The sequence below is a fragment of the Dunckerocampus dactyliophorus genome, chromosome 3, assembly GCF_027744805.1.
Source record: "Dunckerocampus dactyliophorus isolate RoL2022-P2 chromosome 3, RoL_Ddac_1.1, whole genome shotgun sequence".
NCBI classification, from domain to species: domain Eukaryota; kingdom Metazoa; phylum Chordata; class Actinopteri; order Syngnathiformes; family Syngnathidae; genus Dunckerocampus; species Dunckerocampus dactyliophorus.
Window position 1 is genome coordinate 35590043 of NC_072821.1, and position 22162 is coordinate 35612204.

General features: G+C 42.5%; 3 protein-coding genes across 3 annotated transcripts; all 3 read right to left on the minus strand.

The window, feature by feature from the left end:
* Positions 1–1407: 1407 nt before the first annotated feature.
* On the minus strand, positions 1408–4422 carry LOC129178295 (zinc finger and SCAN domain-containing protein 2-like). Its single transcript, XM_054770367.1, has 3 exons — positions 4374–4422; positions 3948–4277; positions 1408–3460 (listed from the first exon to the last, which is right to left on the minus strand). The coding sequence occupies exons 2-3, from the start codon at positions 4138–4140 to the stop codon at positions 2679–2681; spliced, it is 975 nt and encodes a 324-aa protein (XP_054626342.1). The 5' UTR covers positions 4141–4277; positions 4374–4422; the 3' UTR covers positions 1408–2678.
* Positions 4423–12100: 7678 nt separating this feature from the next.
* On the minus strand, positions 12101–15204 carry LOC129178238 (zinc finger protein 501-like). The gene is made up of 2 exons (XM_054770260.1): positions 14574–15204; positions 12101–14007 (listed from the first exon to the last, which is right to left on the minus strand). The coding sequence occupies exons 1-2, from the start codon at positions 14767–14769 to the stop codon at positions 12779–12781; spliced, it is 1425 nt and encodes a 474-aa protein (XP_054626235.1). The 5' UTR covers positions 14770–15204; the 3' UTR covers positions 12101–12778.
* A 573-nt stretch (positions 15205–15777) lies between these two features.
* LOC129178284 (zinc finger protein 570-like) lies at positions 15778–21218 on the minus strand. Its single transcript, XM_054770351.1, has 2 exons — positions 21023–21218; positions 15778–19591 (listed from the first exon to the last, which is right to left on the minus strand). The coding sequence occupies exons 1-2, from the start codon at positions 21216–21218 to the stop codon at positions 18714–18716; spliced, it is 1074 nt and encodes a 357-aa protein (XP_054626326.1). The 3' UTR covers positions 15778–18713.
* Between the last annotated feature and the right edge of the window lie 944 nt (positions 21219–22162).

Below are 22162 nucleotides of genomic sequence, written 5' to 3' on the forward strand. Positions count from 1 at the left end.
TGGGTTTTGGTCTCAGTAACCTGCTGAACACAGGGTCCAAATTGAACCTCAAACCACCATTCCGATTCAATGATGGGTTCTGTTGTTTGACAAAAATAGCTTCCTTTACTCCTCTTTCAAACCATCTGTTTTCTTTGGCCAAAATCTTTACCTCGCTGTCCTGAAAAGAGTGATAGGTAGCTTTCAGGTGTAGATGTACTGCTGATTGAGGACCACTAGCATTGTCCCTGCGATGTTGATAAAGCCTTTTTTGGAGCATTTGCTTAGTTTCCCCAATGTAGTGCTCTTTGCATTCCTCATCTTTACAGTAGATGGAATAGACCACATTGCTCTGTTTCTGGTTTGGAGCCTTGTCTTTAGGATGCACTAATTTTTGTCTCAGGGTATTTACTGGTTTGAAATAGGTAGGAATTTTGTGTTGCCATAAGATCCTCTGGAGTTTTTCGGAGACCCCCGCTACATAAGGGACTACCACTCCTCTCCTTTTTGCTTCTGTGGGCTTTTGGGTTTCTTTCCCTACTCTCTTCTTTTGACATTTGTTAAAAGCCCACCGTGGGTACCCACAGGTTGAGAGCGCTCTCTGGACATGTTGTGTCTCCTTTTTTTCTTTCCCTCAGCACTAGTTGGTATTTGTTCCGCTCTATGTTGGAGGGTCCTAATAACCCCTAGTTTATGTTGTAGTGGATGGTTTGATTCAAAAAGCAGGTATTGGTCAGTGTGTGTGGCCTTTCTAAAGACCTCTGTAAGTAGCTGTCTGTCCTTTCCTATAATTACCTTGCAGTCTAAGAAGGCTAGTTGGTTTTCTTTAGTGTCCTCGCGAGTAAATTTGATATTGGTGTCCACCGCATTGATGTGATCTGTGAAAGACTGAATTTCTTGTTTTTTGATTATGACAAAGGTGTCATCCACGTATCTAAACCAGTGCCTTGGTTTTGTCCCTGAGAAGGATGTGAGAGCCTGTTCCAATTCAGGGAGCGACACTTCCCTTTTATCGTAGGTGTGAATAACAGGATAGGATTATACCACTGCTCCGCCCAGGCTTAGTGTAACGAACCAATAGGAGGAGGGTGTTGGCACACCAATTCCGCCCACTCTTACTGTATTTAAGGCCTAAGCTACCAGCACTTATTAGTTTGCTGACGAAGCTCTTCGGATGAGGAGCGAAACGTCCGACACCTTCTACACAGAAGTACAGATGACGTCTCAAGAAGCCTTTTCCTCGATGGACAACTCCTGTACGACTGAGAGCCTACACAGACGCATTGTCAGTATTTACAGTTAACGAGGCACAGTTCTTTCGTTCTTTAGTTCACACTTTAAAACTATTATACAATAGCGGCATGTATGTTATTGGAATGCAAAGGTACACCTGAGTTATCCAGCCAAAGTTTCTGTTGAACCCAAATAATTGAGCTTTATATTAAGACCAACAATACAGTCCCTGAGGGGGCATGGGGGAAAAAATGAAAAAAAGGAGCATTGCCTGATAATATCATCCATCCATAAGCGAGATAGATTTTCAGGGAATACGCTAGATATGTTCACTTTGTGAGACGAGCGCCAGGAATAAAATGCAATGTGGAATATTAATAATTAGGCCAAAGTTAGCATGTGTAAATGTAACAGGAGTCCTTGCGTGAGTACTCAACCCATTAGTCTTCTTATATTACAATATTTGCTGGAGGAATAAACACTCTGAGACATCAATCAACTGCAATAAAACACTTGTTTTATCGTAACGAGGAAAAATGTCAAAGGTCGCCACAAAACACTGCCATCTACTGGTCGTAACGAGATAAAGCACCTGAAAATTATTTATTGCAAATACTGTATACGGTAATATGAAAAAGGCCGCATGTTGGCCACACAGTCAGGAGATCGGGAAGATTTGAGCTCGAATCTCTGTTGGGCATTTCTGTGTGGAGTTTGCATGTTCTCTGTGCGTGTGTGGTTTTCCTCCCATGTTCCAAAAACATACGTTAAGTTAATGGCGACTCTAAATTGTCCATAAGTATGAATGTGAGTGTGAATGGTTGTTTGCCTATTTTTGCGATTGCCTGGCGACCAGTCCAGGGTGTACCCCGCCTCTCACCCGAAGTCAGCTGGGATAGGTTCCAGCATACCCCCGCGACCCTCGTGAGGATGGATGGATGGATAATATGAAAAAAAGTTGTTGCTCCAATTTTTTTTTCAATGAATAAGTGTTAATATGTCAAAGTTGTGCAATGTTTCATGTTGATAAATGAAACGACTAGTAGGGTATAGTTAGCATAATAATCAGTGTTAAATTGCGCATTCAGAAGGTGCATCCTCCCTCGCTCTGTTGGCGGCAACAGTGTTGCTTTCAGCAGCCATGATCTTTTGAGAACTGCTCATAACGCTCCATAATAATGACATAATCATTCTTTGTACAACACACTGACTAGGATCGCTTCATTTTCAGCGGAAGTAGAATAATATGACGTCAACAGCATCCTTTCATTGAACGCGTACTTAGCACAAAGCCGAAAATCGGACTTGACAAAGTAAGTTGGTAACTATCATCGAGGTACCGTTCAATTCTGTTTGGAGAATTTAGGTTCTGTTGAACTGCATCCTGAGCACAAAGTCTTTTTGGCAGACCCACTTTCACCGTATACTCCCCCAAGTGTGACTTTTGAGAGGCGTTCTTACCACAATTAAGCATTTTTCTCTCCAGTGTGTGTTTGTGTGTGTGCTGTCAGAGAGCCCTTTATAAAGAAAGCTTTACCGCACAATGAGCAGGCATAAGGTTTCTCACCAGTGTGAACTCTCATGTGTCGAATCAGTACTGACTGGTCACTAAAACGTGTGTTGCACACTGAACAGGAATATGGTTTCTCTCCAGTGTGCATTCTTGTGTGTGTTGTCAAATTTCCCTTGTGAGCGAATCTTTTACCACAAAATGAGCAGGCAAAAGGTTTCTCTCCCGTGTGTGTTTTCATGTGTCTTTTCAGATTACTGGGGTAATTAAAAGTTTTGTCGCAGTAAGAGCATTTCAAGTGTGTGTTGTCAGTGTGACATGTCATATCAGCTTTAGAGTCTTCATCATCAGTGTCAGGAGAGTGTGACGTTGTGTCGTCACTATCTGATAGTGGAGCTAAGAGGTTGTCTGCTTGTGATCCTCCACAGTGGTCTTCATCAGCTTCTGTTGTCATGTGTTGAGTTGAGCTGCTGCTTGGAGGCTCCACCTCTCTCTTCTCCTCACTTTGACCTTTGTATTCATCATCTTCACTCTTCACAATGACACAGGCCGCTGGGAACTTGGTGAAATCACCCTCCTCCCGAGTCCACACTTCACTGTGGGTGGGCTGTGGCTCCTCCTCTTCCTGTTTAATGTGGGTGGGCTCTGTCTCCTCATTTTCCTCTTTAATGTAGCGGGGCTGGGGCACCCTGGAGCTCCACTCCTGCTGCTCAGGGGGAAGATCTTCTTCACTGCCTTCTGCACGACACAAGAAGACAGTTCTTGTGACAGTTAGATATTAGCATGTTATTGTGGCTCCAAATATGAATATCATCTTGTTGCAGAACACACAGAACCTGCAACGGGGTTCTTCTACCACAACACACCTGGAGATAATACCACCATCCAACCATTAAAGAACCAATACACATTTTAAATACTGTATATTTCACCTCGTCTATGAGAGGTTATTTCATTACGTCAGTGGGATACAAATCAACAGCACCCATGCGCATATGACCTCCAGGAAAAGGTGAATCATCGAGGTTGAGACCACATAGTCTGTCCAAGTGGATTTGTCGTACTATTTCTATTTCCGCTTCAGCTTGATACTGTACCAAAATGGCGACCTATGCACGCATGCGCAGTGTGCCTTAGCTTCAGTTTATGCAAGGCCTGGGGTCTACAGGGCGAGTAATAGTAAAGTATAAGGTATCAAACGTATGACAGGACGAAAGGAACATACCTGCTCTTTGGAATTCTGCTTCAGGCTTGAAAGCAGCCTCCAGTTTTTGACGTTGTCGTTCGTTCTCTTCTTTTGTTCGAGAAAGTTCCCCCTCGTAGTCTGCTATCATCACTTCGAACAGTCCAAATATTTCCTCGACGGCCTCAGTTAGCCGCTGATTGAACAACGCTCTCAGCAACTGTACTTTACACATTTTCACACAATCACAAAACTTTACACTCGCACTTGATCTCTGCTTAGCAATGTGTTGATAACTTCTGCGTCTCTTTGTTAGCAGCTAGCAAGCTAAGGTAGCGTGAGAAGCTTCAAAGTGCACACAGGCGAATTGCTCTGAAACAAAAGGAATGTTTGTTCAGTCATACTTGATAAATAATGTACAGGGATATGCACAAAGCAGCGAACGGTGCAGCAAAAATGAGGCGTTACCTTGCTAACGTTATGTATTTGCTTTTGCTTCCACAATGGGAAGAATAAGGACGGTAAAATACTGCCATCTACCGGAAACACTTGGTTACTACACTTCCATGACTAATTGCATACTTGATGAAGACAATTTACAAGAAAGAAAATGTTGAAATAGTCTGAAAATGAAAAAAAAAACTCAAAAAGGGTAGAAATGAAAGAGACATCTGTAATTTTACGATAATAAAGTCAAAATACTAACAAGAAAGTAACGAGAAGGTGCAAATTTACAATAAACAACTCTAATATTATGAGGAAAAATAATGTCATTTTAGTTGCATAGAGTTGAAATATTAAATAAAAAACGTTTTTAAAGTGTTAGTATTATAAGAAACTAACAACAAAATAGAGCTGACATTTTTGGAAATTTACAGTAGGTTGTGAAAAAAGTTAAGAGTTATAGTTATATTATGGGAATTAAGTCCTAATACTGTATTAGAAGAAGAAAATGTACAAAGAGGATAGGATACGATGCTACAAAGTTAGTTGATTTAACGTTTTTTGTGTTGGCCACACGTATCACTGTCCCCATTTGACCTGGTGATCTATTTAACTACTTATGGTTGAACATGTAATTTATACCCCCAGTGCTCTGCTCCCTCTGAGTAGTCTAAGAAGTCCCAAACAGCCACAGTCTCTGTCTGGAAACTTGGTAAGAATACATACTGTACTCACCAACTGTGCATAGAAACGCAATCCTTTTGGTAAAGCTTTCACTTATTCTGGAATTGGGAACACCGAACGTAAGTCCTCTGGAGTTCCGCTAGCGGCGAGGGTGAAAAGTGTTTACAGTTAACACAGCCACAGTTGGCTCTGTCGTCCACCACAGCTTCTTTTTAATCCAACTCATTGAGGTTGATATTAAGACAGAATTTAGCAAAGAAGTCAGCGTCAGTGTGGTTGTTGGTCTTGACAGTTTATTTTATTTTTTAAGTCCTGCAGCTTCATTGCACTTGTGATACCACTTGAGAGAAATGTTAGTTGTGTGTTGCCATCTGCCAAAAAAACTCTGAATATGTTTTCTCCCCAGTGTGTGTTTGTGTGTGTGTTGTCAAATGTGACTTTTGGGAAAAGTTCTTACCACAAATTAAGCATTTAAAAGGTTTCTCTCCAGTGTGTGTTCGTGTGTGTGCTGTCAGAGAGCCCTTTATAAAGAAAGCTTTACCGCACAATGAGCAGGCATAAGGTTTCTCACCAGTGTGAGCTCTCATGTGTCGAATCAGTACTGACTGGTCACTAAAACGTGTGTTGCACACTGAACAGGAATATGGTTTCTCACCAGTGTGCGTTCTTGTGTGTGTTGTCAAATTTCCCTTGTGAGCGAATCTTTTACCACAAAATGAGCAGGCAAAAGGTTTCTCTCCTGTGTGTGTTTTCATGTCTTTTCAGACTACTAAGGTAAGTAAAGGTTTTGTCACATTGAGAGCATTTTGAGTGTGTGTTGTCAGTGTGACATGTCAAATCAGCTTTCAAGTCTTCATCATCAACAGTGTCAGGAGAGTGTGACGCATCCTCACTGTCTGACGGTGGCGCTACGTCTGCTTGTGATCCTCCACAGTGGTCTCCATCAGCTTCTGCTGTCATGTGTTGAGTTGAGCTGCTGCTTGGAGGCTCCACCTCTTGCTTCTCCTCACTTTGACCTTTGCCTTCATCATCTTCACTCTTCACAATGACACGGATCCCTGGGACCTTGGTGAAATCACCCTCCTCCCCAGTCCACACTTCACTGTGGATGGGCCGTGGCTCCTCCTCTTCCTCTTTAATGTGGGAGGGCTCTGTCTCCTCATTTTCCTCTTTAATGTGGGAGGGCTGGGGTACGCTGGAGCTCGACTCCAGCTGCTCAGGGGGGAGATCTTCTTCACTGCCGTCTGCACGACACAAGAAGACAAACACGTGCTTTGGAAAAAGTCAAGTTACATCTGAAGCTCATATCTGTATCCCACCATTAAAGAACCACGACACACTTTCTATGTATTTCACCTCGTCAATGAGAGGTCGTTACGTCAGTGGGCTACAAATCAACACCACCCATGCGGAGTTATGGTACGCTTTTGTACACATTTAAACTTTGCCTTTGTGGTCACTCTATACAGTTTAGACAAATGTTGGTTGTTGGGCAAAGTCCCATGCACCCTCCAGCACCCTTGCAAGGGTGAAGAGCTTGTCTGGTGTTCCACCACCAGGATGAAAACCACATTGTACCTCCTGTAGCCAAAGTTGGACTAACGGTTGTACCCTTCTATCCAGCACTCTGGAATTGACTTTCCCAAGAAGTCTGAGGAGTGTGACCCCCCCGTAGTTGGAACACACCCTCCGTTCAACCTTCTTGAAAAGGGGGCCAACCACCCCTGTCTGCCAATCTAGAGGTACTGTCCCAACTTCCACATAATGTTGATGAGACGTGTCAACCAAGACAAGTCCCACAACATGCAAAACCTTGAGGAATTCAATTTGTCCATATGTAAAATGTGAATTTGAAAAACGTGTAATTGCTCTTTAACAAAGCAAACATGTTTTGTCCGATTACTCAATTAATTGAAGGAATTTACAGTACAATACCCGATTACAGTACAAAAATTATGATAGCTGCAGCCCTAATGTAAGCGCCATTTACAATAACAGGCATGGTTTACTGGCTTGTATACGTAGCAACAAGCGTTAAGTTAATTCAGAGCATACAAGTGAACCTTTGCAGTGTTTTATTACTGTGTTTTACTTTGAAGGTTTGTCATCACACTTTAAGAACAGGAAGTGATGTGCTTTATTGTGAAATGTTCATTCAGAAAGATCAAGGACCTCATTCTGAATTACTACGGGAACTTCAGACTCAGAGTCACTTCTGGGAGCACAACATCTGACTGGCACAGGCTCGAAAAGGGCATTGTAACTGGGTGCACGATCTCAGTTAGCCTTTTTGCCCTGGCCATGAACATGGTAGTCAAGGCAGCCAAAAGGGAGTGCAGAGGTCCTCTGTCCAAGTCTGGCATTCGGCAACCACCCATCAAAGCCTTTATGGACGATCTCACCGTCACCACGACATCTGTGCCTGGTGGGAGATGGATACTCCAGGGCCTGGAAAAGCTCATATCCTGGGCAAGAATGAGCTTCAAATCCACTAAATCCAGTGCAATGGTGTTGAAGAAGGGAAAAGTGGCAGACAAGTTTCGCTTCTTCGTGGATTGCACGGCAATCCCATCTATCACAGAGAAACCAGTCAAGAGCCTGGGCAAGATCTTCGACTGTAGTCTCAGGGATTCTGCATCAATCCAAATCACCATCAAGGAGCTTGAGACGTGGCTGTCGGCGGTAGACAAGTCTGGCTTACCCGGCAGGTTTAAGGCGTGGATTTACCAGCATGGCGTCCTACCCCGGGTACTTTGGCCTCTGTTGATGTACGAGGTGCCCTTGTCGACTGTAGAGACCCTGGAGGAGAGGAGGATCAGCACTTACCTCCGTAGATTGATGGGCTTCCCACGCAGCCTATGCAGTGCAGCACTGTATGGGAAGACCAACAAACTACAGCTCCCTTTCAGCAGCCTTGATGAGGAGTTCAGGGTCTCTCGCACAAGAGAGGCCTTGCTCTATCGGGACTCCAAGGACTCTAAAGTAGCATCAGCGGGCATCGTGGTGCGAACTGGCAGGAAGTGGAGGGCTCAAGATGGTCTGGTGGTAGATGAGTCCCGGCTGAGACACAGGGCTCTGGTGGGCACGGTGGCAATAGGTCGATCTGGGCTGGGTGCGATTCCTCAACCTTGCTATGAGAAGCCACACGGAAAGGACAAACGACAGCTAGTCCTGAGGGAGGTGCGGGCAGGGGTCGAGGAGGAACGGACCAGCAGGATGGTGGGCATGCAGCAGCAGGGAGCATGGACAAAGTGGGAGTGGGTGCTGGAGAGGAAGGTGACCTGGTCTGAGATCTGGAAGGCAGAACCGCAGCGCATCAGGTTCATGGTCCTTGCTGTTTATGATGTCCGGCCCAGCCCAGCCAATCTCCATCTCTGGGGCATGGGTGACTCTCCAGCATGTGCCCTGTGCTCCAGGAAAGGCTCTCTGGAGCACATCCTAAGCAGCTGTTCAAAAGCCCTCGGGGAGGGTCCTTACCGTTGGAGGCACGACCAGGTGCTCAAGACTGTTGCTGAAACCATCTCCAAGGCCGTGGCCAAAAACATCAGCCACAAGCAACAGCTTGGCAAGAGGAACATCGCCTTTGTAAGGGCTGGAGAGCAGCCACTACCACAGCCCAAACCAGCTGACTATCTCACCTCAGCAGTGGACTGGGATCTCCAAGTTGACCTAGGCAAGCAGCTCAAGTTCCCAGACCACATTACAGCAACTTCCCTGAGACCAGACATCGTGCTAGTGTCAGTCTCTTCAAGGCAGGTGCTTCTGTTAGAACTGACAGTTCCCTGGGAGGATCGTATAGAGGAGGCAAACGAGCAGAAGCGGTCAAAGTACCAGGAGTTGGTTGAGCAATGCCTAATGGAATGCACGATGCGAGCCCATTGAAGTAGGGTGCAGGCTTTGCTGTGCAAGGTTTTCACACTACTTGGCATCACCGGGGCTGCAAAACGGAAAGCCATCAAGTCCACCATGGAGGCAGCAGAGAGAGCCTCCAGGTGGCTGTGGATCAAGAGGAGCGATCTGTGGGCCCATGCTACTGGGACACAAGCCAGGGAATGATCAACCCTAGGCTGGGTCACCTGAGTGAGGGTGTATGATGTTGAAAGACCCGAAACGCCTGATGAACTCAGGAACATCACTGATGATGTGTCCCAGTGCATCTCACGATGTATCTTTCATTAATTAATTGTAACGTCAATACAAGATTCAAGATTCAATTCCATATTCAAGATTCAAGAGTTTTATTGTCATATGCACAGTAAAACAGGTAGTTCTGCTATGCAATGAAATTCTTATTCTGTTCATTCTCCCAAAAAAAGAAAGAAAACACAAGAAAATGAATAAGAACATAAGAAACATATATACCAATAAATTAAGCAACAACAGAAGAGACATTAATACAAATAAATAAATAAATAAATAAATAAATAAAGTGCTATGAGTGTGTGTGTTTGTGTGTATGTGTGTTGCGTGCGGCGTGTGTGAGTGCTTCGTTGAGAAGCCTGATGGCCTGTGGGTAAAAGCTGTTTGCCAGTCTTGTGGTCCTGGACTTCAAACTCCTGTACCGTCTGCCTGACGGTAGGAGTGTGAATAATGAGTGTTGTGGATGTGTGCTGTCCTTGATGAGGTTGTGTGTTCTTCGTAGGACTCCAGATTTATAAATGTCTTGCAGTGAGGGGAGGGCTGCCCCAACAATGTTCTGTGAGGTCTTGATCACCCGCTGGAGTGCCTTGCTATCACGTGTTGTACAGTTACCGTACCAAACAGTGATGGAGGCGGTAAGGACACTTTCGATAGTGCATCTATAGAAGCAACTAAGGATTTTGGTGGACATGCCAAAATACAATAAATGTGTTGGCGATGGGGAAGCATACATCTTTTTAATGTGTGAGTTGAACCAAGATAACTCAACGAGTAACACCAAATCTCATGCCATCACGTTGAAGTGGTTATATTAGAAGTTAGGCACCGGGACATGCATGTGAGAGGAAATTAAAGAATAGCCACTACACCTCATCTGTGTCCAGATGTATTCCCCAAAACAAATACATAATTTAATAGTTTTGAAAGGAAAATACGGAGGTTGCGACCACATTGTTTGTCCAAGTGGGGTTGCCGTCGTATTCCTACTTCCGATTCAGCTTGATATCGTCAATACCACTGATCTGTACTTAAAGAATCTGGATAGGCCATTGGTCAATGACTTGTGAAGCCACGCGGCCGCCATATTACCACTCACAAGAAATACTTCGGACAATGACTTATGTGAGAACTTGTGAGTTGTTAAGTGTGTTGTTAGTTTGTTACCCACTCACACTAAATGCAAGGTTAGTCTTCAGACTAACCTCCCTCAACAGGTGTGCTTGAGCTTAGTCATAAGGACTCGGGTATGATCATTAAAAAACATTGTCGATATCATACCATACCTGAGTCATAACGGCTTTACATAGGGGGCTGTGGGGGATAAGTAAACAAACAACCGCGACTAGACTACTAAATCATTTGCGGTTGCTTGCAAATATAAAAAAATACGTTTTTTTTTTTGTTGTTTACCATAATTTAAAATGAACCTTCATATGGAGACAATGTTTATATATTATTACATATTATATTACATATTATTCCTGTGGTTTTTGTTAAAATATATTTCTATATCAGAAAAGAGGTTATTTCTATTTCATAACACAAACAAAAAAAAATCAGCAAAAAAAATCAGCAAAATGTTAAATGATTTTAAAACTTGTCCAAAGTCATTCTCTTTTATGATTCATATTTTGTACAGACAAGAGCACAGTGAATTGTATGAAAGTAAGAAAAAAAAGTAAAGGATCATGACCATGGATTTTAGTGGAAAAAAGGGATGGGATATGCAGTTAAAATATAAATCTCTTTCTGGAGGAGTAAAACTATGCATTGCTATAGGGGAGTGCTGAGCCAGGGTGCACAGTAGAATTTGGTCCCAAAGGCAATGAGAATTGGAAGGGGAAAAAGTACATTTAATATCGCCAAAAGATAGAGAATAACGTATCAAATCGTTTTTAAGGGACGAAGGTTGCGTTACTTGAAGGAATGGGAGAATCTCCCCGCTTTTTAATGTAAAATATAGATGTTCTGCGAGCCTCTTCATCTGCTTCTTACACTATGTACGCTGTGCCAATGTAGTCTGCTACGTACGAGATGTGAGTGGTAAGATGGCCTCTCTGTGGCTTCAGCGGCTTGCACGGCGCGTGCGACGTATGGTCTGCGTCACATATACGCAGTACTGATTAGCTTCAATCTATGGAAGGCCTTGGGTCTTCAGGGCGAAAAGAAGCTACCAAAACATATGAGAGTACGAAAGGAACATACTTGCTCTTCGGAATTCATCTTCAGGCTTGAAAACAGCCTCCAGCATTTGACGTTGTCGCTCGTTCTCCTCTTTTGTTCGAGAAAGTTCCACGTTGTACTCTGCTATCATCACTTCGAACAGTCCAAATATTTCCTCGACGGCCTCAGTCAGCCGCTGATTAAGCAACCCTCTCAGCATTTGTACTTTACACATTTTCGCACAATTTCACACTCGCACTTGACCTCTGCTGAGTTGATCACGTCCGCGTTTCTTTGTTAGCAGCTAGCGAGCTAAGCTAGCCCGAGAAGCTTCAAAGTGAACGCCGGTGAATTGATCTGAAACAAGAGGAATGTTTATTCAGTCATATGAAATAAATAATGTACAGGGACATGCACAAAGAAGTGAACGGTGCCGTAATGCCAGTAAAAATGAGGAATTACCTTGCTAACGTTATGTCTTGTCTTTTGCGCCCACAATGGGAAGAATAAGAACGATGAAATACTGCCATCTACCGGAAACACTTGATTACTACACAGTACCGCACTGATACAGATTACAAGGTTACAAGGCATACTGTACTGCAAAAAAAGCATCCGTGCATTATATCACATGCCTTGAGCATGTTAGCGTGTGGGAGCATGTTAGCGTGTGGAAGCACGTGCGCGAACCAATTCTGACACTAACGTTCTCTCTGTTTTTCTGACAAGAACAAGACCGCAGTGAGCAGAAGAACAGCCTTTATTTGAGACCCCAAACCAACGCAAATGACAGGGATGTCTTTGAACAGACACGGTGTAACCATGAAGACTGTACTTTAAGCACAACAACATGAAATATTCCATATTATAACATATGCAACTATTCACAGTTCGGGAAGGAGTGCAGGCGACCGCCTTTACTCAAACCCGTGAAGCATTGCGGCTGCATTTGCCCTGCGCGGGACGACACAATAGGAAATGTACTACATGCTAAAACAACGCTATGCCATGAAGGCAAAAGTAAATGCAGTACTATCAGGGACATACTGGAGGTTTGTACAGGTTGATTATCAGTTTCACACACACTCAACAGAAACTTTTTGCTCTTGCTACGCGTTTAGTGCGAAGTCCATTCGGGCTGCTGACTCCAGAAAGGAAGTAGAATAGTAACTCGGTTGCTTTAGACTACAACCACATACAGTTTCCACCTTCCAATGAAATTATTGCATCAGGATTCAGTGTAGAATACAATGTAGCTGTGGCTGTTCAATAGCAACCACCACCATCTGAGCGATCAGGTCATCTCCAAAAGGCATGCACACCTGTGTTAATGTCCATGAACCCACCTTTGCTGTTAGAAACCCCAACTTAAGAGCACTTTCAGGGACTGGTGTGTGTGTAAGAAACGGTTACAACTATCCTGAGTCAAAGCTAAAATCATTTCAGTTGTGTTTGTTCATGTGTTGAGCCAGTCCTGAGTGAGAACTAAAACCCATGTTGCACACCAAGCAGGAAAATGGTTTCTCTCCGGTGTGCGTTCTCGTGTGTGTTATCAAGTGTCCCTTTATAGAAAATCGTTGACCACAGACTGTGCAGGAAAAGGGTTTCTCTCCTGTATGCGTTCGCCTGTGAATAAGCAATCCCGAGCTATCACTAAAACGTTTGTTACAGATTGGGCAGGAAAAGGGTTTCTCCCCAGTGTGCGTTCTTGTGTGTCTTATTAAGTTTCCCTTAAGAGAAAATGTTTTACCGCAGACTGTGCAGGTGTAAGGTTTCTCTCCTGTGTGTGTCCTTGTGTGTGCAATCAATTGTCCTTTTATAGAAAATGTTTTACCACATACTATGCAGGTAAACGGTTTCTCCCCAGAGTGCGTTCTTAAATGTCTATTCAACGTTTCCTTTTGAGAGAATCTTTCGCCACAGACTGTACAGCTAAAAGGTTTCTCCCCAGTGTGCGTTCTCAAGTGTTTAACCAATGCCGGGCGAGCACGGAAACCTGTGTTGCAGAATGAGCAGGCATATGGTTTTTCTCCAGTGTGCGTTCTTGTGTGGGTGATAAAATTTCCCCTGACAGAGAATCCTTTCCCACAAACCGAGCAACTGAATGGTTTCTCCCCAGTGTGTATCCTGGAGTGTCTGATCAAAGTGTCCTTCAGTTTGAAGCTTTTGCTACAAACTGAGCAACTAAATGGTTTTTCTCCTGAGTGAACCCTCATGTGTCTTGTCAAAGTTGACTTGTCACCAAAGGTTTTGTTACACTGAGCGCATTTAAAGCGTGTGTTGTCAGTGTGACATGTCATATCAGCCTTAGAGTCTTCATCATCAGTGTCAGGAGAGTGTGACATTGTGTCGTCACTATCTGATAGTGGAGCTAAGATGCTGCCTGTTTGTGATCCTCCACAGTGGTCTCCATCAGCTTCTGTTGTCATGTGTTGAGTTGAGCTGCTGCTTGGAGGCTCCACCTCTCTCTTCTCCTCACTTTCACCTTTGTCTTCATCATCTTCACTCTTCACAATGACACAAATCACTGGGAACTCCTCCGGTCCTTCAAGATGCTCTCCCTCTTGAATGGCGCTGTGACGACCCTCCTCCTCTTTAATCTGTTGCTCGTACTGCTCCACCCTGGAGCTCCATTCCTGCTGTTCAGGGGGAATACCTTCTTCAATGATGTCTGCACGACACAAGAAGACAAACACACGCTTCAGAAAACTCAAGTTAAATGTTATTGTTGGTCCAAATGTGAATAATATCTTGCAGGAGGACACACAGAAGCTGCAGCAGGGTCTTTTTCTAGCACTACACACCTAGAGCTCACATCACCATCTCACCATTAAATGAACATTCTTCTCTTCCATTGCTGTAAAAGATGTCATGTCCCGCTAGTAATTGTCCTTTGGTAGGTTTAGTTATGAAATACACAGCAAATAATATTGAACAAAACAGCTGTGAAAGCTTTTGATACATCCTGGCACCTTTGTGAGTGTTTAACAAATAAACTTAAACAGACAGGCACAAAGCAAAACATGTAGTGTATTTTAAATTCAACTTACTACGTGGTCAGGTAGGACCCTGTAGTTGCTTAACACCACGTTATAGAGAACAACCAAGGCCTTAAAGCATCAAATAGTGCTCCGTTAATCTATCCTTATGCCTCTGATTTCATTAACTAAATTGCCCAATTTACACAGCTACATCACGATACCTGATCAAAAAGGTAAAGTGAAGAAGCAAACTAACCTTCGCTGTGTGACTCCATTTGACGTTTCTTGAAAACAGCGTCCAGCAGTTGGCGTTGTCGCTCATTCTCCTCTTTTGTTCGAGAAAGTTCCTCCTCGTACTCTGCTATCGTTCTTTCCAACACTACAAATATTTCTTCAACAACCGCAGTTAGTCGCTGATTCACCAACGCTCTCAGCATTTGTACTTTACACATTTTCACACAATCACAATACTTGCACTCACACTTGAGCTCTGCTTAGCAAAGCGCGGATCAGTTCCGCGTATCCTTGTTAGCAGCTAGCAAGCTAAGCTGGCCCGAGACGCTTCAAAGTGACGCTGTGACCACAATCTACCCCGATAGAAAGACTTAATGTTGAAACCGTTATGTGGTATCAACAGGTTCACAATTAAGAATAACCGCGGTGATAAATACGATAACAAGGACTTCATGACACCGTTTTGCTACCTTCTTTTTCCCTTGACCTACTTTCCATTTCCGGCAAACAACACAGCTGGTACATTTGACCATTACTGCCCCCTCCGGTGAGGAGGTTTCATTACACACTTGACCTACAACTTCTTAGCTCAGTCATAAATGTCAAAAAAAAATTCAAAACCTTTGACTAAAAAATATGTAGTGCAAATCAAGCATTCATAATAAGTAAATAAATTAGACATTTTTTATGTAAATGTTACAACTGAAAAAAAAACACTGGAAAAAAATCTGAGATTTCAAGAATAAAGTCGTAAATTTATGTGAAAAAGGTACACTTACGACTTTATTCTCGTAAATTCACGACTTTTTTCCGTAAAAAAGCTGTAATATTACCTTTACCCAGGGTCAAAGGTCACACAAGTCCACCTTTTCACAGTTGTCTCAAGCAATGCTTGTTACAAGGGGGTATTAGAATAATCTTAGATTATTAGAAGAGAGAGAAAAATGAAAATAAAATAAAAAATATGAGTAAAGTCATACCATTATGAGAATAAAGTCATAAATTTCCGAGAAAAAATAGTCCGAAAATAACAGACTGGAAGCTTTAAAAAGGAGGGGTGGTACTTGAAACATTTGTTTTTCCTGTGTTAACCAGAGTTTTTTGCAAAGAAACATGTGCAGTCATCACTGCTTACCAGAACAATTATAAAAGCTAGATATCACTCGTAGTTCACATCTAAGTTGCCAAACGAAGCAGACTAAAAGAAAAATCTTGACAACCTGAATTTAATTTACAATAACATATTACATTTATTTAACCTCGTACAAGCAAAGTGCATTCATTTCATTTACATTGCAAATATGAGAATATGTGTGCAAGAAAGAAATATCACACAAGATCAGAAGTGTATTCATAAAGATTCTAAGGCCGGTGTAATGAATTAGATTTGGCTCAGATTTGAATCAGGCCTCTTCCAATGTGGATAGCAATCTGATACAAATGCCCAGTTGTGTTGCAGTAGAATAGATGCCGTATAAACACGCACGTCTACACAAGTAACACAAAGGATCATCAAAACCACTGCTGGCAGGACCTTTTCGGCAATTTTAGTCATTTGTTTTTTTTAAAAATCACATTAGGACAGGGGTGTCCACACTGTAGCCCAGGGGCCATTCCCGGCCCTCTGATGTTTTTTTTATTGGCCTGTGACATATTCTAAAAATAGAATTTAATAAGAAAACTAAAAAAAAACAAACAAAAAAACCCCACCAACAACAGCAAATTTGGAAAAATCAGCAGTAATTTTACAAGAATAAAGTAAAAATATTAAGAGAAAAAAGTTTTAATCTAACAAGAAAATGTCATCATTTTATGAGATTACATTGTATATAATAATGTAATTTTAGTAGCATAAAGTTGAAATATTAATGAAAAATGTCAATTTTTTTAAATAAGCCGTAATGTTATGAGAAACAAAACAACAAAGTTGTAGTTTTTGGAAGATTAGGTTGCGGGAAAAGTTATGTTACGAGGGTAGAGTCCAAATATGATGGGAATAAAGTCATAATTACAAGAAGAAAATTTACAATAAAGTTGAAATTGTTGGAAGAAAACCCCAGCAGAAATAGAAAAAGCAGCTGTCATTTTACAAAAATAAAGTCAAAATATCAAAAGGAAAAAAAAGTCTTATTTTAACAAGAAAAAAAGTTGCAATTTTATGAGAATAACTTTGTAATATTAGGGGGAAAAATATCATTTCAGTGGCATAGAGTTGGAATATTTTTTTAATTATAATTTTAGTTATTTTTTAAAAGTCATAATATCATGAGAAACAACACAAAACTAAGTTGTAATTTTTGGAAAATTAAGTCCGGGAAAAACTCTAAAATATTTTGCAAATAAAGTCATAATATTACGTGTTGTGACTATTTTGAGTTAAGCATTTAAAACTGGCAAGAAATGGTAATTATTATTTGAAAATGCCTTAGTTCCTGTAAGAGATGTGCGTTTTATTTTGAAGTTGCCGTATTTGAACTTGATTATATGCAAGCACTGTGACGAAGCAAAGCTCTGAAAGTTTCTCCCACTTTAGAAGAGGAAACAATTGCTCATAAGGGAATAATCTGCCTGGTTATTAATAAAATAAGCTTTGATTGCCTAACATTACAAAATTTACAAAGATTATTTATGAAGAAAGTTGAAATATTTAGAAATATTTCAAAAAAACAGTAAAAATGCGTAAAAAGAGTGAAGTCACCTTTGTCACTTATACAAGTATGACAAAGCTGAGATGCAGTCATTTTCTTGAAATATATACAGTATAATTTCTCAGTTGCTTTACAAAATATCAAAGTGACCAAGTGGCATCCTTTTATTTTTCTTTCTGTGGCCCTCGCTGGAAAAAGTTTGGACACCCCTGCATTAGGATTTCAGTGTTTCCCACAGGAGTGCAATCTATTTGTGGCGATGGAGAAAATGACATAACTATGCAATTGTCAAATTTGCACACTGTAAATGGCGAATATACATAAGCAAACATTGAGTAAAAACTATACATAGCAAATCAAATACAAATGAACTAGTTTTTAAAAAAATGTCACAAACAAGACGGAGCTGCCTGTGAGCGCTTTTAGATGGGTGAGGGAGCCCCTCCTGCTTTCGTGTCAAAATCTGATTACTCCATCGCTGACAACACCGATCACTCCTGCTCTGTCTTGTTATTCCGACAGACCAGGTGCATCATGCTTATGGGCGAGGGTAACCCCCGCTTGCATTCCTCCTTGACTCTGGTTTGTGTTTTGTTGTGTGTTAATGAGGGACAGGAGCCTTAATGGACGTTGCGGACACCGTTAACATCTGGTGTGGAATGTAATGCGCACTGGACAGGACCGTACTGCTGGTTTCAACACCCTACAAAGCACAGTAAGTCGCATTAGCGTCTCTACTCAACTCAACCAGAGGGCTTATGAACTGGCAGCTGTAGTAACACCTTGGCCATGTCTGAGAGGGGGGCGCTATTGAGCCATCACATCAACTATTAGCGGAACAAGACGACCAGCAAGTGTCATTACACCAGTGCTTTTGACGCCGTCAACTGTGGGGGGGTGGGAGGTCGATGAGAGGCAGGGGGGAATTTTTCAATATTAGTGCAGACCTGCCAACATGTCTGAATTTGACTCTTGAATATGCTTGCATGCTTCACTGCTCTCCATTTTGTTGCATTTCACTGGTTCCGAGTTCCGTCTGTACAGCAAAGATAAATAAATAAATATTATCAGTTTCTCGATGGTATTTCGAATCGGGTGGGGGCGCAAAAACATTTCTGTCCCCCAGTGGGGGTATGACAGAAAATAACTGAGAACCACTGCATTACACTAACATTCATTCATTCATTCATTCATTCGTCTTCTATGCCGCTCATCCTCACTAGAATCGCGGGTATGCTCCAGCCTATCCCAGCTGACTTCAGGTGAGAGGCGGGATACACCCTGGACCAGTCGCCAGTCAATCGCAGGGTGCACTACACTAACAGATAGCGCCAAATCTATTTATGACGAATTTCAACTTACAAGGAAACACTGGATCTAATGAGTCATTGCCAGGATTTGTGTTGTGCGTGTCTCATCTGTGCTTTAACGCTACTCCTCAGCCTTCCATCTCTATGAACAGAACTGATCAAATGTCAAATAAAGCCACTTATGTGTTTTCTACGGCTGCTGATCTAACCAGCACACTTGTGATTGCTAACCTGGTACTTGTAAGAGAACCTTTCATCACACAGACTGCAACTGAACACTTTCTCGCCGGTGTGTCTCCTTTCGTGCGACGTCAAATTCCCCTTGAGTGAGAATCTTTTGCCGCAAAAGGAGCAGGAAAATGGTTTCTCACCCGTGTGAGTCCTCATGTGTGTCATTAAATGGGTATTTCGAGAGAATTTCAGACCACAAAGGGAACATGGAAAAGGTTTCTCGCCAGTGTGTGTTCTTTCGTGTCTCTTCAAATGTCCCCTGTGAGAGAATCTTTCGCCGCAAACTGAACACGGGAAAGGTCTTTCACCGGTGTGTGTTCTCAGGTGTTGCATCAACCCTGAGCGAACACTAAAAATTGCGTGGCAGATTGAGCAGGAGTAGGCTCGTTCTCCAGTGTGTATTCTTGCATGCCTTTTCAGATTGTCCCGATGACAAAATTTTTTACCACAAATTAAGCAGATGAATGGTTTCTCTCCTGTGTGACATGTCAAAACAGCTTTAGAGTCTTCATCATCAGGGCCAGGAGAGTGTGACGTTGTGTTGCCACTATCTGATAGTGGAGCTAAGAGGTTGTCTGCTTGTGATCCTCCACAGTGGTCTCCATCAGCTTCTGTTGTCATGTGTTGAGTTGAGCTGCTGCTTGAAGGCTCCACCTCTTTCTTCTCCTCCCTTTCAACTTTGTCTTCACCATCTTCATTCTTCACAGGAACACCAATCACTGGGAACTCCTCCAATCCTTCAAGATGCTCTCCCTCCTCTTTCACTTTAATGTGGGGGGGCTGTGGCGCCTCCTGCTCCACGCTGGAGTTCCACTCCTGCTGCTCAGGGTGAAGATCTTCCTCGCTGACGTCTGCAGGACACAAGAAGTCAAGTTTTGCTCAGTCAGGCGTACACCTACTACTGCCGGGGTGCCCTTGAGCAAGGCGATGAACGAACACACCTTAAAAGGGGCCCTATCCTACATTTGCAAGTTTGCAGACTTATGTATGTGTTAAAAATTGTCGTACAGTTGTTCCACATCAGGGGTGTCCAAAGTGCAGCCCGGGGGCCATTTGTGGCCAACAAAAAACAACAGCTGAAATGGAAAAATCAGCAATATTTTTTCAAGAATAAAGTCAAAATATTAACAGAAAAAATGTGTAATCTATCGAGAAAAAAATAATAATTTTAGAAAAATAAACTGGCAATATTATGAGGAAAAATAACGTCATTTAAGTAGCATAAAGCTGACATATTAAAGAAAATAGAGGTTATTTTTTTGGAGTAGAAACAAACAAAACAACGAATAAAGCTTTAATTTTTGGAAAGGAAAAAGGTTAGATTTCAAATTTTTTGGAAGGGCAGGCAAAGCTTTGCCAGAGAGTTTGGGATGGGGAGGAGCCAGCTGGTTCTGAAGTAATTTGCCTTTAGTCCGTCCCCTTCCGGCACGTAGTCAAGGTGGCGACCAGTGACCTGTGCAAAGCGGGCGGGAGGGGCGCCACACGGTGTCCTAGTGGTTAGCATGTTGGCTACACAGTCTGGAGATCGGGAAGATCTGGGTTCAAATCCCCGTTGGGCATTTCTGTGTGGAGTTTGCATGTTCTACCCGTGCGTGGATTTCCTCTGGGTACTCCTTTACTCCCACATTCAATATTAAGTTAATTGGCAAATTGGTTGTTTGTCTATATGTGCCCTGTGATTGGCAGGGTGTACCCCGCCTCTGGTTTCAAAGTCAGCCAGCATACCCGTGATCCTAGGTGAGGATAAAAGCAGCATAGAAGATGGATGGACATACGGGAGGCACTTGCAGTACCAATGCAGCCTGCATCCTGGTGTGCTTGACACTGTCATTCCTCCGGTAAGGAAAAGCCTTTTTTTTTTTTTTTGCTTTTGTATAACACACAAACAGCAGTGCTGTTTTGAGCTCTATTTACAAACAAGTCAAATGCAAGATATTTTACACTCTGCTGAATGAATGCAAGAATCTGACTACCAAGACAAAGAATTTTATATCCAAGCTCACCAGCAGGTGATCAGACCTTTACAACAAAGTATCAGAACTTTTTCTGGAGTAGGACAGTAGGTGCATGTACTTCATATACTCTTTTTTGGCTATCCCCTTAATGAGCAACCTGTATTAACATGAAAAAACTTCAAAAGCGTGCCTCACCAGCCATGAACCTCACCGCATGTCACTGATGGTGGCTACTGAGGATGGTAAGCGTCCATGGCTGCACACCCATTCGGAGTAATGCATTTTGCCGTTAAGTATTTATCAATTACAGTAAGAATAAGCACAAACCTGCTCTGTGTAACACGACTTTATGCTTCTTGCAAACAGCGTCCAGTAGTTGACGTTGTCGCTCGTTCTCCTCCTTTGTTCGGGAAAGTTCCTCCTCGTACTCTGTTATCGTTCTTTCCAACACTACAAATATTTCTTCAACAGCCGCAGTTAGTCGCTGCTTCACCAACGCTCTCAGCATCTGTACTTTACACATTTTCACACACAATAACAATACTTAGCGGTGTGTTGCTCACTTCCGCATCTCCTTGTTAGCAGCTAGCTAGCAAGCTAAGCTAGCCCGAGACACTCCAAAGTGACGCTGAGACGAGTTGTTTCGGTCTCTGTTGAATTAACAACATCGTAATGTGCACTAAATTGAGAATATATTGATTAGCATTCACAAAAAAAAAACCGAGATTGGATACAGTACGCACTTTAGCTACCTGGCTAAGGCCGTGTTGCAAATAGAAAAGTTCCGCAGTGACGTCACGCCCCTTCCGTTCAATCACTTCCTATATGCGCATGTGCTTCCGCTACCCAAATTGACCAATGGAATATAACGTAAACAAATGATAAAGTGAGATTATTCTTGATTATTATTAATTTGGTGCCAAGCCATAAGTATGGGTAACTATTTGGGATTTTGCAAACGTGGCAAATTGTGTGATGAAGATTTGTTCATTCATTTTTAAAGTATTTTGTGTTGGCCACATCACTGTGCCCATTTGATCTCATAAACTATTGCACTACAAGACTTACTTACGCTTGAATGCCATGTAATTTATAACCCCGAAGCTCTGCTCCCTCTGTGTAGTATAAGACGTCGCAAACATCGGCAGTCTATCTGGAAACTTTGTAAGAATACAAACTGGACTCACCAACTGTGCATAGACACGCTACCCTTTTGCTAAAGCTTTGCTTTCACTTATTCTGTACAGGGAAATACCCAACATAAATCTCCTGGAGCTCCCCTAGTGGCGAGGGTGATACATGCAACAACTGTCAGTGTTTACAGCAGGGGTGGCCAACAAGTCAGAGATCAAGAGCCTCATTTTTGACTGTGTTACTGCAAAGAGACACATGATACACATGAACATCATTCCCTCCTTACACACATACCTTTGCTCAGCCAGATTTATGTGACTGCGAAGTTCAGTC